General features: G+C 39.2%; 1 protein-coding gene across 1 annotated transcript in view; it reads left to right on the top strand.

Moving 5' to 3' along the window:
* Nucleotides 1–23069, top strand: part of ADAMTS12 (ADAM metallopeptidase with thrombospondin type 1 motif 12) — a 1263798-nt gene that overhangs the window by 601225 nt on the left and 639504 nt on the right. The window contains exons 7-8 of the mRNA XM_053701185.1: nucleotides 18450–18599; nucleotides 20941–21084. Of these exons, the coding sequence (XP_053557160.1) occupies nucleotides 18450–18599; nucleotides 20941–21084 (294 nt within the window). The remainder of the gene's footprint in view (nucleotides 1–18449; nucleotides 18600–20940; nucleotides 21085–23069) is intronic.

The following is a 23069-nucleotide window of genomic DNA, read 5'->3' as shown; positions in this document are numbered from 1 at the left end:
AGGTAGAGGAAGGACCCGGTTGGTGGAGCTACCCAGTCGGGGTAGCCAGGGTATCCGTCACAATTACATTTTACAGGCATGTTTTGTCCGTGCAGGAAGAATATCACTTTTTTTCAAGATTTATCCATTCGCACACAGTATTAAAATGACACCAGTTCTTGAAAGCAAAATAAAGGAGACCTTTGCAACTTCATTAACATAATAGATAGATAGAATGCATAGTGGAAATGTAGTTTAGCACCAGTTGCTTAGCAGGGTTAGCTTCTTAATACCATGAAATGCGTAATATTTTCAAATCTTGCAACTACGCCACTGAGAAAAAAGAAGTTTGAGGTGGCATCAAAAAATACTGAAAATTAAATTGCTCTAATATGTGGATTTATAAATATATGGCCACCTTACAAATAGAGGTTGTTAGTTCATATGTGTCATACAGATAACACTGTGCTCATGCACGTGGAGTTCCAGTGAGCCAGCTCTGATTGGCTAAAATGGATGTCTGTCAAAAGAACTGAAATAAGGGGGCAGTTTACAGAGGCTTAGATACAAGGTAATCACAGAGGTAAAAGGTGTATTTATATAACTGTGTTGGTTATGCAAAACTAGGTAATGGGTAATAAAGGAATTACTGTATCTATCTTTTTAAACAATAACTGGTGTAGACTGTGTCTTTAAGTAGATGGAAACATTTAAAAACATATTTATGCAATATTCATTTTTAATAAAGTATTATACTGTGTATTTACTGTAAATACTTTAGATTCCAATGTTCTTCATATAGCAGAATATGTTCAATGTATTTATAGATAGATATTTCTATATATACTGTATATCTTTATATATCTATACCTATAAATAATATATATATATATATATATATATATATATATATATATATCAAAGAAATCAGAAGTAGAAGTATGTATTTATGAATAAATAGTACATATTCTTCTATGTGAAGAATATTGGAATGTGAAATATTAATATTTTCATGTCGGGTTAGCACACTTGAGAATATGCGATCAGGTTTGCTTGCGAACAGGGTTTTTTTCTCCATTGACTTCTATGGGGGAATGTGCAATCACGCTCTTGATATTCTAAGTTCAGCTTTTGACGCACGTCGGGTTAGAACGCGAGCGAAAACACTTTACTTTCAACTTGTTAATACCAGCAACCATGTTCCTCGGAATTGTAAGAGAGCAAGACAGACAAGAACACAGATATAGAGTAAATGGGGAGGGGGGGGGGAATGTCGCAAAAAACACAAACAATTAGTAAAAAGTATAAAAAAAATAGTTCAACTAATTGAACAACAGAAAAGGGGGTGCTCAAATATTATAAATATATCAATCCTAAATATTACAAAAAAATCACATAAAATCACATGAAAAAGATAAGTCCCATAACTTGGTGAAAATTATAATTTTAATATATATACATTTTTTGAAATCACATTTTATTTATATATATATATATATATATATATATATATATATATATATATATATATATATATATATATATATATATATATATAATGTGATTTAAAAAATTGTAATAAAAAATTGAAAATCCTTTGATAGAAACCACTTCAAATCCAAAAAAGCTAGTGCAAATATATCCACTGGTGTTCACATATCAGAGTATCTCTTTCATAAAATTAAATTACAAATTTAGTAGAATTTTATTTTTCCAGACCAACTCACACATAAATAACAGAAGAATTAAAGCAGACACAGGGCCAGCAAGTCTAGATATAGGCCATGAATTATAGTAAGCCACCTGCTATAATGCAGGATCACTACTTAAAGGGACACGAAACCCACATTTTTTGTCTCAGATAGAGAATGCAATTTTAAACAACTTGTCATTTTACGTATATTGTCTAATTCTTCATTCTCTTAGCATCCTAAGAGCAACAAAGCACTACTGGAAACAAGGTTGTGATTGGTAGCTGTGTATATATGCCACTTGTTATTGTTTCCCTCGTTGAGTTCAGCTACCTATCCATAGTGCATTGCTGCTCCTTCAGCAAAGGATGCCAAGAGAATAATATTTTTTTTTCATTCTGATAGGGCATGTCTTTTTAAACAACGTTCTAATTTACTTTTATCATCAAATTTGCTTTGTTCTCTTGGTATTCTTAGTTGAAAGCTAAACATAGTAGGCTCATATGCTAATTTCTAAGCCCTTGAAGGCCGCCTCTAATCTGAATGCATTTGACAGTTTTTCACAGCTAGAGGCGTTAGTTCATGTGTGTCTCATATGAATAACATTGTGCTCACGCACGTGGAGTTATTTAAGAGTCAGCGCTAATTGCCTGAAATGCAAGTATGTCAAAAGATCTGAGATAAGGAGGCAGTCAGCAGAAGCTTAGATATAAAAAGGTAAAAAGTATATTTCTATAACAGTGTGGTAAATAAAGGGATTATATATCTTTTTAAACAATAACATTTTTGGTGTTTACTATCCAGATACAGAGCACAATAACCAGGGCCAGACTTCGAGTAAAAAAAAGCCCTGGAAAAGTTAGATCAGCCCTAAATAATCCATTGAGTCCGTAGAATGCAAATATCACATTTTTCTCACAAAGGGATTAATGGGATACTCTTTCCCCAATACTTTTTTTCATAATAAAATTATAATAGTTTGCAATAAAAATGCCAGATTGTAGTTATATAGGCACCCTACAATCTGGTTTAATCCACGACTCCCTTTCACAGTGTGAAAATGATCTATTCTATAATGTGATCTGGAGAAGACACTTGACTAGACACTAGAAACCATTCAAAGGAGGACAAGGTCTAGAAAATAAAAAATTACATGGAAATAAGTAGTGACCTTAATATCTATAGCTCAGATGAGAAAATGATACAGATTTCCCACCCCTGAGCAGGTCATTTTAGGACACTTTTAAAGGGATACTACAGTCAAAATTAAACTTTCATTATTCAGATGGAGCATGCAATTTTAATCAACTTTCTAATTTACTCCTATTATTAATTTTTCTTCATTCTCTTGGTATCTTTATTTAAAAAAAGCTTGAATGTAAGCTTAGAAGTCGGCCCATTTTTGGTTCAGCACTTGGGTAGTGCTTGCTGATTTGTGTCTAAATGTAGCTATCCAATCAGCAAGCGCTACCCAGGATCTGAACCTAAGCTTACATTCAAGCTTTTTTAAATAAAGATACCAAGAGAACGAAGAAAAATTGATAAAAGGAGTAAATTAGAAAGTTACTTAAAATTGTATGCAGTATCTGAATCATGAAAGTTTATTTTTGACTATACTATCCCTTTAAATTCACTTCTATTTTCAAATTTGTTTTGTTCTCTTGGTATCTCTCATTTTAAAAGAATATGCACATATCCTACACTAGTGGGAGCTAGCTGCTGATTGGTGTCTCTTGTGATTAGCTAACTAGGTGTGTTCAGCTAGATGCCAGTAGTGCAATGTTGTTCCTTCAGCAAATGATAACAAGAAAATAAAGCAAAAGTGACAATAGAAGTAAATTTGAAAGTTGTTTAAAGGGACAGTCTAGTCAAAATTAAACTTTCATGATTTAGATAGGCAATGCAATTTTAAAACACTTTTAGCATCAAATTTGCTTTTTTCGCTTGGTATTCTTTGTTGAAAGCTAAACCTAGGTAGGCTCATATGCTAATTTCTAAAACCTTGAAGGCCGCCCCTTATTTCAATGCATTTGGCAGTTTTTCACAGCTAGAGGGCATAAGTTCATGTGTGCCATACAGATAACATTGTGGTGACACCCGTGGATTTACAAGTGAGAGGGCACTGATTGGCTAAATGCAAGTCTGACAAAACAACTGAAATAAGGGGGCAGTCTGCAAAGGCTTAGATATAAGGTAATCACAGAAGTAAAAAGTATATTAATATAACCATGTTAGTTATGCAAAACAGGGGAATGGGTAATAAATGGATTAACTATCTTTTTAAACAATAACAATTCTGGAGTAGACTGTCCCTTTAAATATGTATGTTTTATCCAAATCATGAAAGCAAATATGGGGTTTCCTGTCCCTTTAAAATCATAGCTGGTCAACCCCACCTGCTGTGGCCCATGGGAATCTCCTGCTTTCCTGGTTAGCCAATGCAGCCTTGAGAATAACAAAAAGTAAGGTGGGCTTTATTGCTTAATAGCCTTTGTATACAAAAATAAAATCTGTGGCCAGTAAATGTTGCAAATGTAATTGCTGGTCTAGACAATTTGACAAAGCATAAAAACTTTGGTTACAGATTTTGCTTTTTGACCTCTGCAGAAATTGTGAGACAAAGCACAATATTTACACAAACTCAATAGTTGTATAAGTCCCCTAATGACATTTATATTCAGGTAGGAAAATATAGGATTAATACATTTGGTATACAATGAAAATGACAATAGTATATAAAACCCATTTCCAAATGGAACACAGATGATGCAGAGGTCTGTTTACAAAGGACAATATTTAGTCTATTTATGCAAGATAGATAACAAATTATTATGTCTCATATTTATCTGTGCTGTGTGATTTCTCTGGAGTTTGGAGACTGTTAGGATAGAGTTTCAGCGCTGAGGTTTTCCTCAAATGAAAGGCAGCATAATTGCTCATAAGCAAGAAAACTGTTTGCCTGACACTAGGTCACATTTGTAATCAACAATGTATTCTAGAATGTGTTGAGCAAGCCCTGCTATTAGTGACTTTTGATTCAAAGACCCAGGGGCAATGTCATAGGTGACTGAATGTCAGGTGATCAACACTGTCATTTAACCCTTTCCTGACAGGGTTAAAGTGTCTACATCAGAACAACTGTTCCGATGTAGACAAATTGAAATCATGATCGAGAGATAACCCTAGGAACGCCCTCCAGACCACGATCAAATCTGAGAAGCACAGTAGGCTTCAGGACAGCCGTTGGCTATGACGTTCTAGTCCGTCATAACGGCTTTAAAGCCCAGTGTAATTATGACGGAATAGAACGGCATAACGGCGTTAAAAGGTTAATGGTCCTATTTGATGCTATTGACTAGTATTTACAAGATTATGAGTAATGCATTGAGAGGTACAGAATTGAAGTTCCAAATGAAATGTTTTGTTTTCACTCGTGCATATAACCAATGCATTTCCCAAATTATTGGTTATATTTTAATAATTTAAGAAAGATTACCAAATGATTCAATTCTCTTTAAATGTTTAATCTTATAGAACAATATTTATCTAAGCTTTTCTAAGAATTATTATAGCTAAATGTCTATTTAACATGACTTATTTGCCATTAAATAGTCATAGTTTTATTTTTGAACACATATATATGTATATATTGTTCTTATTTGAAAGAGCAGAAGTTAAATATGTTACTTTTTTACCTGGCAAAAAGTGAAATAGAATTGTTTAAAGGGACAGTCTAGTCAAAATTAAACTTTTATGATTCGATAGGGCATGCAATTTTAAACAACTTTCCTTTACTTTTATCATAAAATTTGCTTTGTTCTCTTGGTATTCTTTGTTGAAAGCTAAACCTAGGTAGGGTTGACAGTGCTAGTCCGTGTGTGCCATATTAGATAACATTGTGCTCACTCCTGTGGAGTTATTTATGAGTCATCACTAATTGGCTACAATGCAAGTATGTCAAAAGAACTGATATAAAGGGGCAGTCTGCAGAGGCTTAGATACAAGATAACCACAGACGTAAAAAACATAATTTATGCTTACCTGATAAATTTATTTCTCTTGTAGTGTATTCAGTCCACAGATCATCCATTACTTGTAGGATATTCTCCTTCCCAACAGGAAGTTGCAAGAGGATCACCCACAGCAGAGCTGCTATATAGCTCCTCCCCTAACTGCCATATCCAGTCATTCGACCGAAACAAACAGAGAAAGGAGAAACCATAGGGTGCAGTGGTGACTGTAGTTTAATTAAAATTTAGACCTGCCTTAAAATTACAGGGCGGGCCGTGGACTGGATACACTACAAGAGAAATAAATTTATCAGGTAAGCATAAATTATGTTTTCTCTTGTTAAGTGTATCCAGTCTACGGATCATCCATTACTTGTGGGATACCAATACCAAAGCTAAAGTACACGGATGATGGGAGGGACAAGGCAGGATTAAGCGGAAGGAACCACTGCCTGAAGAACCTTTCTCCCAAAAACAGCCTCCGAAGAAGCAAAAGTATCAAATTTGTAAAAGGTGTGAAGCGAAGATCAAGTCGCAGCCTTGCAAATCTGTTCAACAGAGGCCTCATTTTTAAAGGCCCAGGAAGAAGCCACAGCTCTAGTAGAATGAGCTGTAATCCTTTCAGGGTGCTGCTGTCCAGCAGTCCATAGGCTAGGTGTATTATGCTCCGAAGCCAAAAGGAAAGAGAGGTTGCCGAAGCTTTTTGACCTGTCCTCTGTCCAGAGTAAACGACAAACAGGGAAGATGTTTGACGAAAATCTTTAGTAGCTTGTAAGTAAAACTTCAAGGCACGGACTAAGTCCAAATTATGTAAAAGACGTTCCTTCTTTGAAGAAGGATTAGGACACAATGATGGAACAACAATCTCTTGATTGATATTATTGTTAGAAACCACTTTAGGTAAAAACCCAGGTTAGGTACGCAGAACTACCTTATCTGCATGAAAAATCAGATAAGGAGAATCACATTGTAAGGCAGATAGCTCAGAGACTCTCCGAGCCAAGGAAATAGCCATCAAAAGCAGAACTTTCCAAGATAAAAGTTTAATATCAATGGAATGAAGGGGTTTAAACGGAACTCCTTGAAGTACTTTAAGAACCAAGTTTAAACTCCACGGGGGAGCAACAGGTTTAAACACAGGCTTAATTCTAACCAAAGCCTGGCAAAATGCCTGGACGTCTGGAACCTCTGCCAGACGCTTGTACAAAAGAATAGACAGAGCAGAAATATGTCCCTTCAAGGAACTAGCTGATAATCCTTTGTCCAAACCCTCTTGGAGAAAGGACAATATCCTAGGAATCCTAACCTTACTCCATGAGTAATTCTTGGATTCACACCAATAAAGGTATTTACTCCATATATTGTGGTAGATTTTCCTGGTAACAGGCTTTCGTGCCTGTATTAAAGTATCAATGATTGACTCGGAGAAGCCATGCTTTGATAGAATCAAGCGTTCAATCTCCATGCAGTCAGTCTCAGAGAAATTAGATTTGGATGATTGAAAGGACCTTGTATCAGAAGGTCCTGTCTTAGAGGCAGAGTCCATGGTGGAAAGGATGACATGTCCACTAGGTCTGCATACCAAGTCCTGCGTGGCCACGCAGGCGCTATCAGAATCACAGATGCTCTCTCCTGTTTGATTTTGGCAATCAGTCGAGGGAGCAGAGGAAACGGTGGAAACACATAAGCCAGGTTGAAGAACCAAGGCGCTGCTAGAGCATCTATCAGCGTCGCTTCTGGATCCCTGGACCTGGATCCGTAACATGGAAGCTTGGCGTTCTGGCGAGACGCCATGAGATCCAACTCTGGTTTGCCCCAACGATGAATCAATTGAGCAAAAACCTCCGGATGGAGTTCCCACTCCCCCGGGTGAAAAGTCTGGCGACTTAGAAAATCCGCCTCCCAGTTCTCCACGCCTGGGATATGGATTGCTGACAGGTGGCAAGAGTGAGTCTCTGCCCAGCGAATTATTTTTGAGACTTCTAACATCGCTAGGGAACTCCTGGTTCCCCCTTGATGGTTGATGTAAGCCACAGTCGTGATGTTGTCCGACTGAAATCTGATGAACCTCAGTGTTGCTAACTGAGGCCAAGCCAGAAGAGCATTGAATATTGCTCTTAACTCCAGAATATTTATTGGAAGGAGTTTCTTCTCCTGAGTCCACGATCCCTGGGCCTTCAGGGAGTTCCAGACTGCACCCCAACCTAGAAGGCTGGCATCTGTTGTTACAATTGTCCAATCTGGCCTGCGAAAGGTCATACCCTTGGACAGGTGGACCCGAGAAAACCACCAGAGAAGAGAATCTCTGGTCTCTTGATCCAGATTTAGCAGAGGGGACAAATCTGTGTTATCCCCATTCCACTGATGTAACATGCATAATTGCAGCGGTCTGAGATGTAGGCGCGCAAATGGCACTATGTCCATTGCCGCTACCATTAAGCCGATTACCTCCATACACTGAGCCACCGAAGGGCGCGGAATGGAGTGAAGAATACGGCAAGCATTTAGAAGTTTTGATAACCTGGACTCCATCAGGTAAATTTTCATTTCTACAGAATCTATAAGAGTCCCTCTTGTGAGTGGGGATAGAGAACTCTTTTCCTCGTTCACTTTCCACCCGTGCGACCTCAGAAATGCCAGAACTATCTCTGTATGAGACTTGGCAATTTGAAAGCTTGATGCCTTTATCAGGATGTCGTCTAGATACGGAGCCACCACTATGCCTCGCGGTCTTAGAACCGCCAGAAGTGAGCCCAGAACCTTTGTAAAGATTCTCGGGGCTGTAGCCAACCCGAAGGGAAGAGCTACAAATTGGTAATGCCTGTCTAGAAAGGCAAACCTTAGGAACTGATGATGATCTTTGTGAATCGGTATGTGAAGGTAGGCATCCTTTACGTCCACTGTGGTCATGTACTGACCCTCTTGGATCATGGGTAGGATGGTCCGAATAGTTTCCATTTTGAAAGATGGAACTCTGAGGAATTTGTTTAAGATCTTTAGATCCAAAATTGGTCTGAAGGTTCCCTCTTTTTTGGGAACCACAAACAGATTTGAATAAAAACCCTGTCCTTGTTCCGTCCGCGGAACTGGATGGATCACTCCCATTACTAGGAGGTCTTGTACACAGCGTAGGAATGCCTCTTTCTTTATCTGATTTGCAGATAACCTTGAAAGATGAAATATTCCTTGTGGAGGGGAAGCTTTGAAGTCCAGAAGATATCCCTGAGATATGATCTCCAACGCCCAGGGATCCTGAACATCTCTTGCCCATGCCTGAGCGAAGAGAGAAAGTCTGCCCCCTACTAAATCCGTCGCCAGATAGGGGGCCGTTCCTTCATGCTGTCTTAGAGGCAGCAGCAGGCTTTCTGGCCTGCTTGCCTTTGTTCCAGGACTGGTGAGGTTTCCAGGCCTGCTTAGATTGATCAAAAGTTCCCTCTTGTTTTGAAGCGGAGGAAGTTGATGCTGCACCAGCCTTGAAATTTCGAAAGGCACGAAAATTAGACTGTTTGGCCTTTGCTTTGGCCCTGTCCTGAGGAAGGGTATGACCCTTACCTCCAGTAATGTCAGCAATAATTTCCTTCAAGCCAGGCCCGAATAAGGTCTGCCCATTGAAAGGAATGTTGAGTAATTTAGACTTCAAAGTCACGTCAGCTGACCAGGATTTAAGCCATAGCGCCCTACGCGCCTGGATGGCGAATCCGGAATTCTTAGCCGTTAGTTTAGTCAAATGAACAATGGCATCAGAAACAAATGAGTTAGCTAGCTTAAGTGTTCTAAGCTTGTCAATAATTTCAGTCAATGGAGCTGTATGGATGGCCTCTTCCAGGGCCTCAAACCAGAATGCCGCCGCGGCCGTAACAGTCGCAATGCATGCAAGGGGCTGTAAAATAAAACCTTGTTGAATAAACATTTTCTTAAGGTAACCCTCCAATTTTTTATCCATTGGATCTGAAAAAGCACAACTGTCCTCAACCGGGATAGTGGTACGCTTTGCTAAAGTAGAAACTGCTCCCTCCACCTTAGGGACCGTCTGCCATAAGTCCCGTGTAGTGGCGTCTATTGGAAACATTTTTCTAAATATAGGAGGTGGGGAAAAAGGCACACCCGGTCTATCCCACTCCTTGCTAATAATTTCTGTAAGCCTTTTAGGTATAAGAAAAACATCAGTACACACCGGCACCGCATAGTATTTATCCAGCCTACACAATTTCTCTGGTACTGCAACTGTGTTACAGTTATTCAGAGCAGCTAATACCTCCCCAAGCAATACACGGAGGTTCTCAAGCTTAAATTTAAAATGTGAAATCTCTGAATCAGGTTTCCCGAATCAGAGATGTCACCCACAGACTGAAGCTCTCCGTCCTCATGATCTGCATATTGTGACGCAGTATCAGACATGGCCCTTACAGCATCTGCGCGCTCTGTATTTCTCCTAACCCCAGAGCAATCGCGCTTGCCTCTTAATTCAGGCAACCTGGATAATACCTCTGACAGGGTATTATTCATGATTGCAGCCATGTCCTGCAAGGTAATCGCTATGGGCGTCCCTGATGTAATTGGCGCCATATTAGCGTGCATCCCCTGAGCAGGAGGCGAAGGGTCTGACACGTGAGGAGAGTTAGTCGGCATAACTTCCCCCTCGTCAGAATCCTCTGGTGATATTTCTTTTATAGTTAAAGACTGATCTTTACTGTTTAAGGTGAAATCAATACATTTAGTACACATTCTCCTATGGGGCTCCACCATGGCTTTCAAACATAATGAACAAGTAGTTTCCTCTGTGTCAGACATGTTTAAACAGACTAGCAATGAGACTAGCAAGCTTGGAAAACACTTTAAAGAAGTTTACAAGCAATATAAAAAACGTTACTGCGCCTTTAAGAAACACAAATTTTGTCAAAATTTGAAATAACAGTGAAAAAAGGCAGTTACACTAACGAAATTTTTACAGTGTATGTAACAAGTCAGCAGAGCATTGCACCCACTTGCAAATGGATGATTAACCCCTTAATACCAAAAACGGAATAATAAATGACAAAAACGTTTTTTAAACAGTCACAACAACTGCCACAGCTCTACTGTGGCTTTTTACCTCCCTCAAATACGACTTTGAAGCCTTTTGAGCCCTCCAGAGATGTCCTGGATCATGCAGGAAGAAGCTGGATGTCTGTGTCTGTAATTTTTGCTGCGCAAAAAAGCGCTAAAATAGGCCCCTCCCACTCCTATTACAACAGTGGAAAGCCAAAGGAAACTGTTTCTAGGCAAAATTCAAGCCAGCCATGTGGAAAAAAACTAGGCCCCAATAAGTTTTATCATCAAACATATATAAAAACGATTAAACATGCCAGTAAACGTTTTATATTACATTTTTATCAGAGTATGTCTCTCTATTAATAAGCCTGATACCAGTCGCTATCACTGCATTTAAGGCTTTACTTACATTAATTCGGTATCAGCAGCATTTTCTAGCAAATTCCATCCCTAGAAAAATATTAACTGCACATACCTTATTGCAGGTAAACCTGCACGCCATTCCCTCTCTGAAGTTACCTCACTCCTCAGAATATGTGAGAACAGCCATGGATCTTAGTTACTTCTGCTAAGATCATAGAAAACGCAGGCAGATTCTTCTTCTAAATACTGCCTGAGATAAACAGTACACTCCGGTACCATTTAAAAATAACAAACTTTTGATTGAAGAAATAAACTAAGTATAAAACACCACACTCCTCTTACGACCTCCATCTTTGTTGAGAGTTGCAAGAGAATGACTGGATATGGCAGTTAGGGGAGGAGCTATATAGCAGCTCTGCTGTGGGTGATCCTCTTGCAACTTCCTGTTGGGAAGGAGAATATCCCACAAGTAATGGATGATCCGTGGACTGGATACACTTAACAAGAGAAAGTATATTATTATAAACGTGTTGGTTTTGCAAAACTGGGGAATGGATAATAAAAGAGTTATCTATATTTTTAAACAATACAAATGTTCAAGTAGATAGTCCCTTTAAATTTTAACTGAAAATAATAAGGCAGTATGCAAAGTCTGTTTCATACTAATGAATATTTGCACATATCAGCCAATGAACATTGGTAGAAAGCACCTATCAGAAAATGGGGACTAGTAGGAAGTATCTATTAGCCATTAAGCATTAGCAGGAAGTACACAACCATTACTATTGTTAGCAGGAAGTACACATCCATTACTATTGTTAACTACTGTTAGCAGGAAGTACACATTCATTACTACTGTTAGCAGGAAGTACACAACCATTACTATTGTTAGCAGGAAGTACACATCCATTACTATTGTTAGCAGGAAATACACATTCATTACTACTGTTAGCAGGAAGTACACAACCATTACTATTGTTAGCAGGAAGTACACATTCATTACTACTGTTAGCAGGAAGTACACATCCATTCCTATTGTTAACTACTGTTAGCAGGAAGTACACATTCATTACTACTGTTAGCAGGAAGTACACAACCATTACTATTGTTAGCAGGAAGTACACATCCATTACTATTGTTAGCAGGAAGTACACATTCATTACTACTGTTAGCAGGAAGTACACAACCATTACTATTGTTAGCAGGAAGTACACATTCATTACTATTGTTAGCAGGAAGTACACATCCATTACTATTGTTAACTACTGTTGGCAGGAAGTACACAACTGATACTAATGTATTACTTTATATTTCTACTAGTGTTAAAGCCAGTGTATATGGGCCAAAATGTTTAAGGAAAGAAATATACCTATCCCTATATCCATCTACCCCTCTATCCATCTATCCTTATCCCTCTATCTCTATCCCTATGCCTCCTATTCATCTATTCTTATCCCTCTATCCATCTATCCCTCTATCTCTATCCCTCTATCCATCCCTCTATCTCTATCCCTATCCCTCAATCCATCTATTCCTCTATCTCTTTCCCTATGCCTCTATCCATTTATTCCTCTATCTCTGGCCCTCTATATCTATCCCTCTTTCCCTATCCCTCTATATCTATCTCTATCCCTCTATCTCTATCCCTCTATTTATATCCCTGTATCCTATCCCTCTATCTCTTTCCCTCTATCTTTTTATTTTTCTGCATTGTAGGAACCCCCTAACCCTCAAACCTCCTTGATCCCCCCTCAAACAGCTCTCTAACCCTCCCCCTTCTAACTTTTGCCGCCATTTGAGGTACTGGCAGCTGTCTACTAGTACCTATAAACCCCTTTTTTTAATTATTTTTTATTTTCTGTAGTGTAGTGGTCCCACCGCCTCCCCCTCCCACGATCGCTATTTAGTACCCTTCCCCGCACCCCCAAACCCCTTTCATGTAGTGTAGCTGCCCCATCCCTCCGTTACTTTAAAAAAAATATTTCGGTAGCGTAGGGACCTCCCACTCCTTCCCTCCCCCCTCTGCTACTGCACCTCCCACCCGACACCCACCCACACCTCCCGCCAGCACCAGCAGATCATTAGAGACAGTGACACACACAGTGTCACCGTCTGTAATGATCAGGCATCTGCCCTCATATGGAGGCGGAGCACCGATCATGCTCCCGCTCCATATGCAGCAGATGCCTGAAGCTTAGGGAGCTCCTGCTCTCGGCTGGAACTTCCTGAAGCTATCTCGCACCTACGGTTAAGGCCAGGTATGTTTTTCCTCACGCAGTCTCTACTGCGCATGACTGCACCGGACAAACATACTTGGCCCTTTATAATATAGGATTTGACCAGTTTTTATTTAACTTTACATTTCTAATTTGAAATGCTTCTCTTTTATATAGATGGCAGAAAATATCTGAGTACAATGTCTCTGCAATGGAGGTGGTTTATGTGAAATGATGAGCAAAACATAACAATGTATTAGTCCGAAACTAGTTTTTTTATTTGGCTTATATTTAATGGAGATGCTTAAATTGCCGAACGGATAGCTCAGCATGCTAAGGCACTGTGGCTGAGCTCTGTAGCAACCCAAGGGTTGAAGGCTCGATCCCCGGCGAGGTCCACTCAGCCTTTCATCCTTCCGAGGTCGATAAAATGAGCAGCGCCTTGAGACCCTTACTGGTGATTATCCATGCTTTACAAGTACCCAATACATATATACATTAAATGAAACCTGTATGAATTATATATTTTATTATATCAAAGGCAAAGCAAAGATTTTAAAACCACAACAATACACACATAAAGGGGCATTAAACTGCTAGGCACAACTACCCTACAATGGTTGTTACTCACTGTTATTGTATTTCATTCTTTTACTGCAGCTGTTTTCAAATACCCTTCTCTTGTTTTAATAGCTTAAAGGTGCCAGATAATGAAGCTCCGCCTCTTTGTACTGGAGGCTGCCATCTTGGAGCTCCGGTATCCTCACAGCCTGTGACATGAGCTGTGCACACTCACAGACCAGTGATATTGCCTATTATTTTATATAGCTGCATAAAATGCTTCAGGTTAGGGTGCTTGATACAAAGCAGGGGATGTGCATGTTTTTTTTTTTTTTAAACTTTTATTTATGAGCAATAAAGGGTGTAAAGTTACAAGTTGCATCTTCATCCCGCCTTGCAGGGTGAGTCAGAAGAGCAGTTAAAACAATACAAGCAACTACGATTTCATACAATAACATACATGTAACTTTGAGAATTTTCCATAGATAACCATAGATATGGGTTTGCACCACAATACTGGGGTTTTTAATATCATTAACAAACAAACAAACAAACAAACATAAAACAGGGGAGACAGAAGGGAGGAGAGGGGAGGGAAGTCGGGGGAGAGGGAAGGGTGGAGTGGTAAGGGGTGGGGGGAACACAGCAAGTGTATACAGTCCCACAAATAACATTTCTGCGTATTTCGCAGGGTAATCCATGAGCTAGTGTGTTAACATTAGCACAATATTAGATAAGTAATAGTGATGGACCACTTATATTGGTGGAAACTTTTAAAAATTCTATCAGAAATTCGTTGATCGATCTTTATGAAATACTTGTATACATCGCTGAAGTTATAACCTAACAAAACTACGCATTAGGAAACTATAAATAAACTACAACCAATACTTTCTCCTATTTTAAATGTGTATCACCCTGAACATTGCATATTGAGAACATTCGTTTGTGTAGAGTGTTCTAGATTAATATTGGCTTACGCAACCGTGAGAGTATTAAGTGGAGCTAGACACACTATGATATGCAGATTGGGAGTTTTCTTTTAGGGAGACATCTGTGCCACAGCAACCTAATAGTAAGTAGAGTGGTAATATCTTAAAATTTAATAGAGTGTGTTTAGTTACGGAGCTTTAGTATAACCTGGGGTATCCACAAGTTTAAATGGGGTGGTAGGAAATAGCTTGCAGGTTAAATTTGATGTCTAAGTGGTTGCAGCAATGGCGAGAGAGGCATAAGTATGGAATCCAACATCCTCTACTAAAGCAGGCGGCACCACACATGATATATCAACATATTGCACTTGAGAGACATTAAGAGAGAGGTGTGTGTACTTCAGGAGAGTTGGTATTAACAAAATCAAATAACATTTAAAAATTTCCAAATATTAAAACAGTTAGCACACCACTAAGAAAATATAGCTCTGGTAACACAACATGCATTTATGCGTTCCTCAGGCAACAACATAGGTATCGCTGATAAGCTATGTGGGGTCTATGGGAGCAGGGAGGACTGTAACAAATACTGCTGAGAAAACTGCAGGTAGACAATAAGGAGACTTAATAAGTATGCTGACATTTTTGGACAGTGAACAGCAAGCGTTCAACTATGAAGATATAGCTCTTGTAATATAACAGGCATTTATGCAGTCCTCGGACAACCAGATAGGTTCCGCTGATAAACTATGTAGGGTCTATGAGGGCAGGGGGTCTGTGATAAAAGCTACTAAGAAAACTGCAAGTATGCAGTATGGAAACTTGATAAGCATGCTGATATCATTGGACAGGATATAGGGTTGGCACTTATAGTTAATAACAAGGGCAAGGGTTAAGCCCACAGAACCATTAGAACAGTGGCTTGCAGCAGTCGTTCAGGGGTTAGATTTGCTCAGCTGCTATAAATAATGTAGCGACCTGTGTCGCCCAGCACTGATACAATATGAATGAGTGTTTAAGTTAGAACATTGTAAGCGTTAGTAGGGTGAAATGTTTAAAAGTGTCACCAACGTAGACTTGGAACCGCTGATATGATTAATGCAATATTGGTATAGCTATTCTTGGCGTGGTAAGAGATCTATGTTCCTCGGCAAAGAGAGTGGAAAGTAGATCTAAATTTAGAACATATATACAACTAGTAAATCCACAACATACCGTTACCACAGAAATGTTTTCTTTAGAACTTAACCAGGTAATCTTATGTGAACTTAAAACAAAAATGAGTCCTTGCGATGTTCCAGTGTCCACAAGCATACACCACAAAATGATTTCAATACTCGTCCCAAAGTCCTCAACATTACAGAGGGAACTCACACATTCAGAAGTACATATAAACACACGTAATATAATATAATATAACAGTCAGAATTCGTGCGGCCATCCAGGAAACACCGGCCATTACAGGGCGGGAGGAATTAATCAATGTTATGCAACCCAAATTGGGACCGAGAGTCATCAAGTCTCTTAGCAGAAATATATCTTGATTGCCGGTGAGCTCCCAAACCTTTCCAAGCAGGAAGACAAGAAAAGCCAACAGGGATCTTCCAAAGCAGGGAACAAAGTGATATTTAATAAAAAAGAAAAACCAACATGGCTAAAACTTAACAGTGAACAGTCTCCCCCAGCTCATCGCTGCACAGAGTAATGTCCTTGAGGTACACATCACAGGCCACAAATAAATTATCCTACCCCAACACGAGTTGGAGTCTGAAATCCATGTCTCAGAACTTGGTTCCTTGAAGTAGCGATATGCGCCATTGCAGGGTGGCTTGCGTGCGATGCTGGCAGATATGAGTCGATCTGTTGTCCCACATGTGTATAATGTATAACCTTCCAAAGCCTTGGTGGAGTGGCGATCCAAGCTGTAGTCAGCATAGGGGAGCAGTATAGATCGAGCTTCTGTGAGATCCCTAAGATGTTGTCCCCGGATATGGGCTGTGGTCCGTTGCAGGCAGCTACAGCGTGCGGGGGAAGTACGCTTCGGCCTGAGTCAGTTAGTAAGTTGTCTGTCCACGTGGCATCACAATGATGATTATGTGTCAGTGATCGCTGAAATTGGGAAGGCGCGGCAATAAATGACAAGGGGGTTACCCGTGATGATGTTATTTCTCCATTTACCGCCACAGGTCCAGCACGGCAGAGTTTCCTAGCTTCCCGCACTGCCTCTTGTAATCGTTCATAGCTTATGAACAGTCGCTCAAATGTAGGTGAAAAAATAGTACACAGCTGCTTAGCAATGTCTTCCATGCGGTCCATTGCTCCGCAATCCCCTGTGGGTTTTCTTCGGTAAACTGACTTCCAGGGAAGAAGTGGATGACAGGCTTCTATCTGCTAAAAGTTCCCGGACAGCTTGTCTGTCAAGGGAGATGCAGATGGCATAGAAGGATGGCAGAATTGCAGTCATAAGGAGAGAATTTCTTCAGAGCTAAGAGAGCTTGCTGCCATCTTCTAGAGCCGCCCACCGGAAGTCAGGGGATGTGCATGTTTACTGTGGCTGCATAGCTCTATATTATTGTTGAGTGCTTTATAAAATATATTTTATGTAACTGTAAAACTGTGTAAAAAAATGTAAATATGTAAAGCTCACATGATGTTTCATGGTCCCTAACCTGAAGCAGATTATACAGTTGTAAAAAGTGGACAATATTACTGTGAGTGTGCACAGCTTGTGTCACAGTCTGTGAGTATACCTGCGTTTCAAGATGGCAGTCCCCAGTACAAAGAGGCGGAGCTTCAGTGTCTGGCACCTTTAAGCTATTAAAAGTGGAGAACTGATTTGTAAAGAGCTGCAGAAATAGGATGAAATGCAATCACATGTTGAGTATTTACGATTCTTTTATAACTGTGCACAGAATATAAATGTCCCTTTATGTCAAAGGTTCAAACATTAGATTACAAACATTTCCTGCAATTTTTAAATATTTGTGCACACAAAATCAATACCAAGAAGAGAGAACATCAGGATATCTAAGATATTCTTGGAATCACTAACTTAAAGGGACATGAAACCCAAAATTTTTATTTCATGATTCTGATAGAGAATACAATTTTAAACAACTTTCCAATTTACTTTCTTTTTTTAATTTGCTTTCTTCTCTTATTATCCTTCGCTGAAAGGTTTATCTATGAAAGCTCAGGAGCAGCAAAGAACCTAGGTTCTAGCTGCTGATTGGTGGCTGCATATATATACCGATTGTCATTGGCTCACTCATGTGTTCAGTCAGCAACCAGTAGTGCATTGCTGCTCATTCAACAAAGCATACCAAGAGAACAAAGACAAAGTGATAATAGGAATAAATCAGAAATTTGCTTAAAATTGCATATTCTATCTGAATCATGAAAGAAAAAAATTGGATTTCATATCCCTTTAAATTTTGGCTACCACCTCTGGGCTTGTGTACTAACCGGCGTGCAGCTTACACTGCTTCGTACATGGAGCCCTCTGCCTGAACACAATGCCACATATCTACCACCCTTTAATGGAATCAAATAATTATGCAAAACAGTAAGAAATGTTATTAAAGTTTACGCTTATTAAATGATGCATGGACAATAACATCTTATTCCAAATATTCTTAAAAACATTACTGTGTTTACATTTTTCAGGAAGGATATTTGCGCTGGTAAGAACGTTCCGTGTGAAACATTGGGTCTATCCCACCTCTCTGGTATGTGCCAGCCATTTCGCAGCTGTAATATTAATGAGGACTCGGGACTTCCTGTGGCATTTACTATCGCACATGAGCTTGGTCACAGGTATGATCGTATTGATGTACATTTTACTGCATTTTAGTAATTTATTCATGAATAATACTCTTAATGTTTTTTTGCAAGATATACTATATAGATTTCTGTAGATTAGAGTTAAGGTGTGATTTAGCTTTACAATTATTATTTTTTTTTTATTTAAATACAGTTTATAAGAAAATATAATTCAGTTCTTTACTGCAGCTATTTAATTTTTAAGCCACAGTGGCTAAAGATTTGAGCTAGCATCTCCCACATTCGGCAAAAATACTGGTGTAAACTCAATTTATCGAGAATTGATCCGCTTTCCCTTTTTTCGGAGATATATTCATCATTAAAGGGATGTAAAGATACAAAAATAATGTGTAAGAACATTTTTGTTATTATATTATTGCTTGCGAATAATTATGTGTTGTACTCAAGCAAAGGGGTTAAACACATAATTAAGGTCAGCTGCAGAGCAAAAATGCACTACTAAGACCTAGCTAAAAACATCTGGTGGGCCAATGACAAGAGGCATATTTGTATAGCCACCAATCAGCAGCTAACTCCTAGTAGTGCATTGCTGCTCCTAAGCCTACCTAGGCATGCTTTTCAATAAATGTTACCAGGAGAAAAAAGTTAATTTTGTAATGGAAATAAGATGAAAAAAATCTTAAAATGGTATGATCTATATAAAACGTGACAGTTTAATATTAACCTTTATGTCCCTTTAACCTTTGTCTATAAGGATTTGTGCTAAATTATATAAACTTATTAAATTGAATCTTTATCTATAATGTAATGTATATCCTACTTTAATATAATAAGAATAATCTCACACATGTCTTTTAATATAAATAAATTAATACTACAATAAAATGTGTGCAGTGTAGCAAAACTGCCAAAATATTTTAGTATTCCTTCTGCAGGAAAGCTATTTTTCCAGTAGGCAAGCCCATATTTGTTTTGTTTATATAGGGAATACATGTAGTGTAAAAGGACAGAAGGGAGAGAGAGAGAGAGAGAGAGAGAGCATATCTAAGTGACAGAGAGGGAGATAGAGAGAGAGAGGAGAGAGAGAGCGAGAGAGAGAGAGAGAGAGAGAGAGAGAGAGAGAGAGAGCATATCTAAGTGACAGAGAGGGAGAGAGAGAGAGAGAGAGAGAGAGAGAGAGAGAGAGAGAGGAGAGAGAGAGCAAGCGAGAGAGAGAGAGAGAGAGAGAGAGAGAGAGCATATCTAAGTGACAGAGAGGTAGATAGAGAGAGAGAGAGGAGAGAGAGAGAGCGAGAGAGAGAGAGAGAGAGAGAGCATATCTAAGTGACAGAGAGGGAGATAGATAGATAGAGAGAGAGAGAGAGAGAGAGAGAGAGAGAGAGAGAGCGAGAGAGAGCATATCTAAGTGACAGAGAGGGAGATAGAGAGAGAGAGAGGAGAGAGAGAGCGAGCGAGAGAAAGAGAGAGAGAGAGCATATCTAAGTGACAGAGAGGGAGATAGAGAGAGAGAGAGAGAGAGAGAGAGAGAGAGAGGAGAGAGAGCATATCTAAGTGACAGAGAGGGAGATAGAGAGAGAGACAGAGAGAGAGAGAGAGAGGAGAGAGAGAGCGAGAAAAGAGGGACATGTCTAAGTGACAGAGAGGGAGATAGATGGTTGTGGGATAAAGACAGAGAAGAAAAGAAAGTGGTAGAGTTGGACTGATTTAGGAAGAGGAAGGGAGGGGCAAGAAAAAAAGGTAGGGTGCAAAAAAGGATACAAAGAGAGGGGAGAAAAGTGAAGAACAGTTTAAGCAAGTGAAAGAGTGAATAAAGAAGAGGGAAAGTAGAGAGATAAGGATAGATTTACTATATGTCGAGCAGATATGGTTTGCTATAGAGACTCATGTACGCTCATCATCGCTAAATGCTGAAAGCATAAGATGTCTGTTCACTGGTGGCCAATCGGTCACTAGCAGGGGCTGTCAATCATCCCGATCGTATCTTGTGACCGCTGCTTCTTAACTTCTGTTTCAGGCTCGCCTCCGATGGGACTCCGAAGCAGCATTCATTGCTTCATAAATGGAGCCCATAGAGAATGGATGAGAACGAGAGAAAGAAAGAAGGTATAGATTGTGAGGAAAATTAAACAAGATAGATTGGAATTACAGAAGATAAAACAAGGAGAGAGAAAGAACAAAAACTGAGAAAGATCTGGCAAAGAGAGGGATGAGGAAGTTAGTGAGACATTGGGATGAGAATAATGAAAAGAGAAACAAGAGGCAGCTACACATTATGTTACCATCCCTAGGCTAATTTCATTTTTATATTTGCTCTAAAATAAAACAATTGCTTATTGAGTTAAAAAAAAATGTTTGTTCCTTTTCTTTCTTATAGCTTTGGAATGCAACATGATGGACAAGGGAATGATTGTGATTCAGCTGAAGGTCCACCCTACATCATGTCCCGGCAACTAAAATATGATTCTTCACCACTGACATGGTCATCCTGTAGCAAAGAATATGTTACACGATTTCTAGAGTAAGTTGTTTTCTTCGCCACAATCTAGTATTGTTTAAATGAAATTGAATTAACATTTGAGCTTATTCATGACAACATGTAAACAAAACTAAATAATAGGGTTGATAAATATTCTAGTTTGCTCATTTCAGCATGGTATATGTACAAAGGAGATTGGGTTAGCATGAAAAACCCTACGTGCTACAGGAGTTTTTGCACATCTATGCACAAGCAGATAATAAGCAGCCAATTGGAAAGAAGAACACAATGTATTAATGAATAAATGTTTGCATGATTTGCTCTTTTCTTATTGGCAGCTTACCTTTGCTTTATATTGGTCTACAGAAGAGTCATTTCCATAAGGACTGAATAGCCTACTCTGGGATATAACACATACTCACTCCATGCTTTATTACCCCCCCCCCTATCATTTCCCCGAAATAATGGACACGACAACCGAGCTAGGAGGAAGACCAACAGGTCACATTTATTTAAATCACTTGTGTGCATGGTCACACTAGTAGGTTACTCAGTAACCAACAGGAAATGCAAATATGCCTGGCGTACATGAGTCCCTAACCATAACTCCTACATTGGGAAGTAGAGACCCAGATTTGCTTCGGGATATGACGGAGTCCCCGGATGACTCTGCCCCATCAGATGTTAGCCAAGGGGGATAGGATGATTTTTCTGGCCTTCCTACCTGCAAGGAGAAGGCACCCTAGACTCGGACCTAGTGACATCACCTTTCCTCCAGCCTGACCCCAAGGCTTCAAAAATTAGGCCGCTACCTCTCGCCGCTAGAGCAAATTACCACTCCTACCCTTAAGGGGCACAGCTCTTGACAGCCGACAGAGCCAAATAAGAGGCTGGTGGAGGTCAAAACATTACGAACACGGGCTTACCCAAAGCTTGCTCAACTAAACCTACCCCCCACCGTGTTAACTAAAGCCAAGAATGCAGCCGCTTCTCATGCCGCCCCAAATGATTTCTTTTCTAGGGAAGGGAGGGTGGGCAACTCTAACTTCTGGAAGAAACACTGGAGGAAAGAGGCAGAACTCTCCAGAACATCTGCTCTTAAACCCCAGGTGATTTACTCCCCTTAAACTGCAACATTGTTGCATCTCCATCTTTCTTTCACATTCTCATGCCTGCCAGGCTACAGCCCTTAATACGTTCCATTTCCAATAGGGGTCACTACACTATCACATGTTCAAAATGAGTTGAGTCTCCTACTTTTTTTTGTTAATTTGTAATGACCTAACAGGGCTTCAAATTTTCACTAGTTGACTACTCCCAGACTATTAAGAAATTTTAGCGGACCCCTAAGAAATAAGTGTTTTACATATATACTTAACATTAATAGGATCGATAACATATAGAGTGCCTTCACTAATATTGGCACCCTTGGTAAATATGAGCAAAGAAGGCTGTGAAAAATTGCCTTTATTATTTAGCCTTTTGATCTTTTGTTAAAAAAAATACACAAAAACAGTCTGCTCTCATGTAAATCAAATAATTACAAACACAACACAGGTTTATACAAAAAACAATATGATATGTGTGGCACAATTAATGGCACCTCTATGAATTCATATGAGAAAAATGTATTTGAAGTATATTTCTAATGATTATTTAATTTTTTTTAGTACACCTGGGTGACTAGGAACAGGAAATTGTTCAGTCACGACTTCCTGTTTTCCAGAGGGTATAAATATGAGCTAATACATAGGCCAAATTCCCTTAGTCATTCATCACAACGGGTAAGACCAAGGAATATAGTTCTGATGTGCGGCAAAAGTTTTTTGAGCTTCACAAAATAGAAAGTGGCTATAAGAAAATAGCAAAAGCATTGGAAATGCTGATTTCCACCATCAGGGCAATAATTAAGTCCCAGTCAATTGGAAATGTTATGAATCAACTTGGAAGAGGATGTGTGCCGATATTGTCTCAATGCACTGTGAAGAGGATGGTTTGAGTGGCCAAAATATCTCCAATGATCACAG

This window comes from Bombina bombina, chromosome 2 (genome assembly GCF_027579735.1).
Source record: "Bombina bombina isolate aBomBom1 chromosome 2, aBomBom1.pri, whole genome shotgun sequence".
NCBI classification, from domain to species: Eukaryota; Metazoa; Chordata; class Amphibia; order Anura; family Bombinatoridae; genus Bombina; species Bombina bombina.
This window is presented reverse-complemented; position numbering and strand designations above follow the sequence as displayed.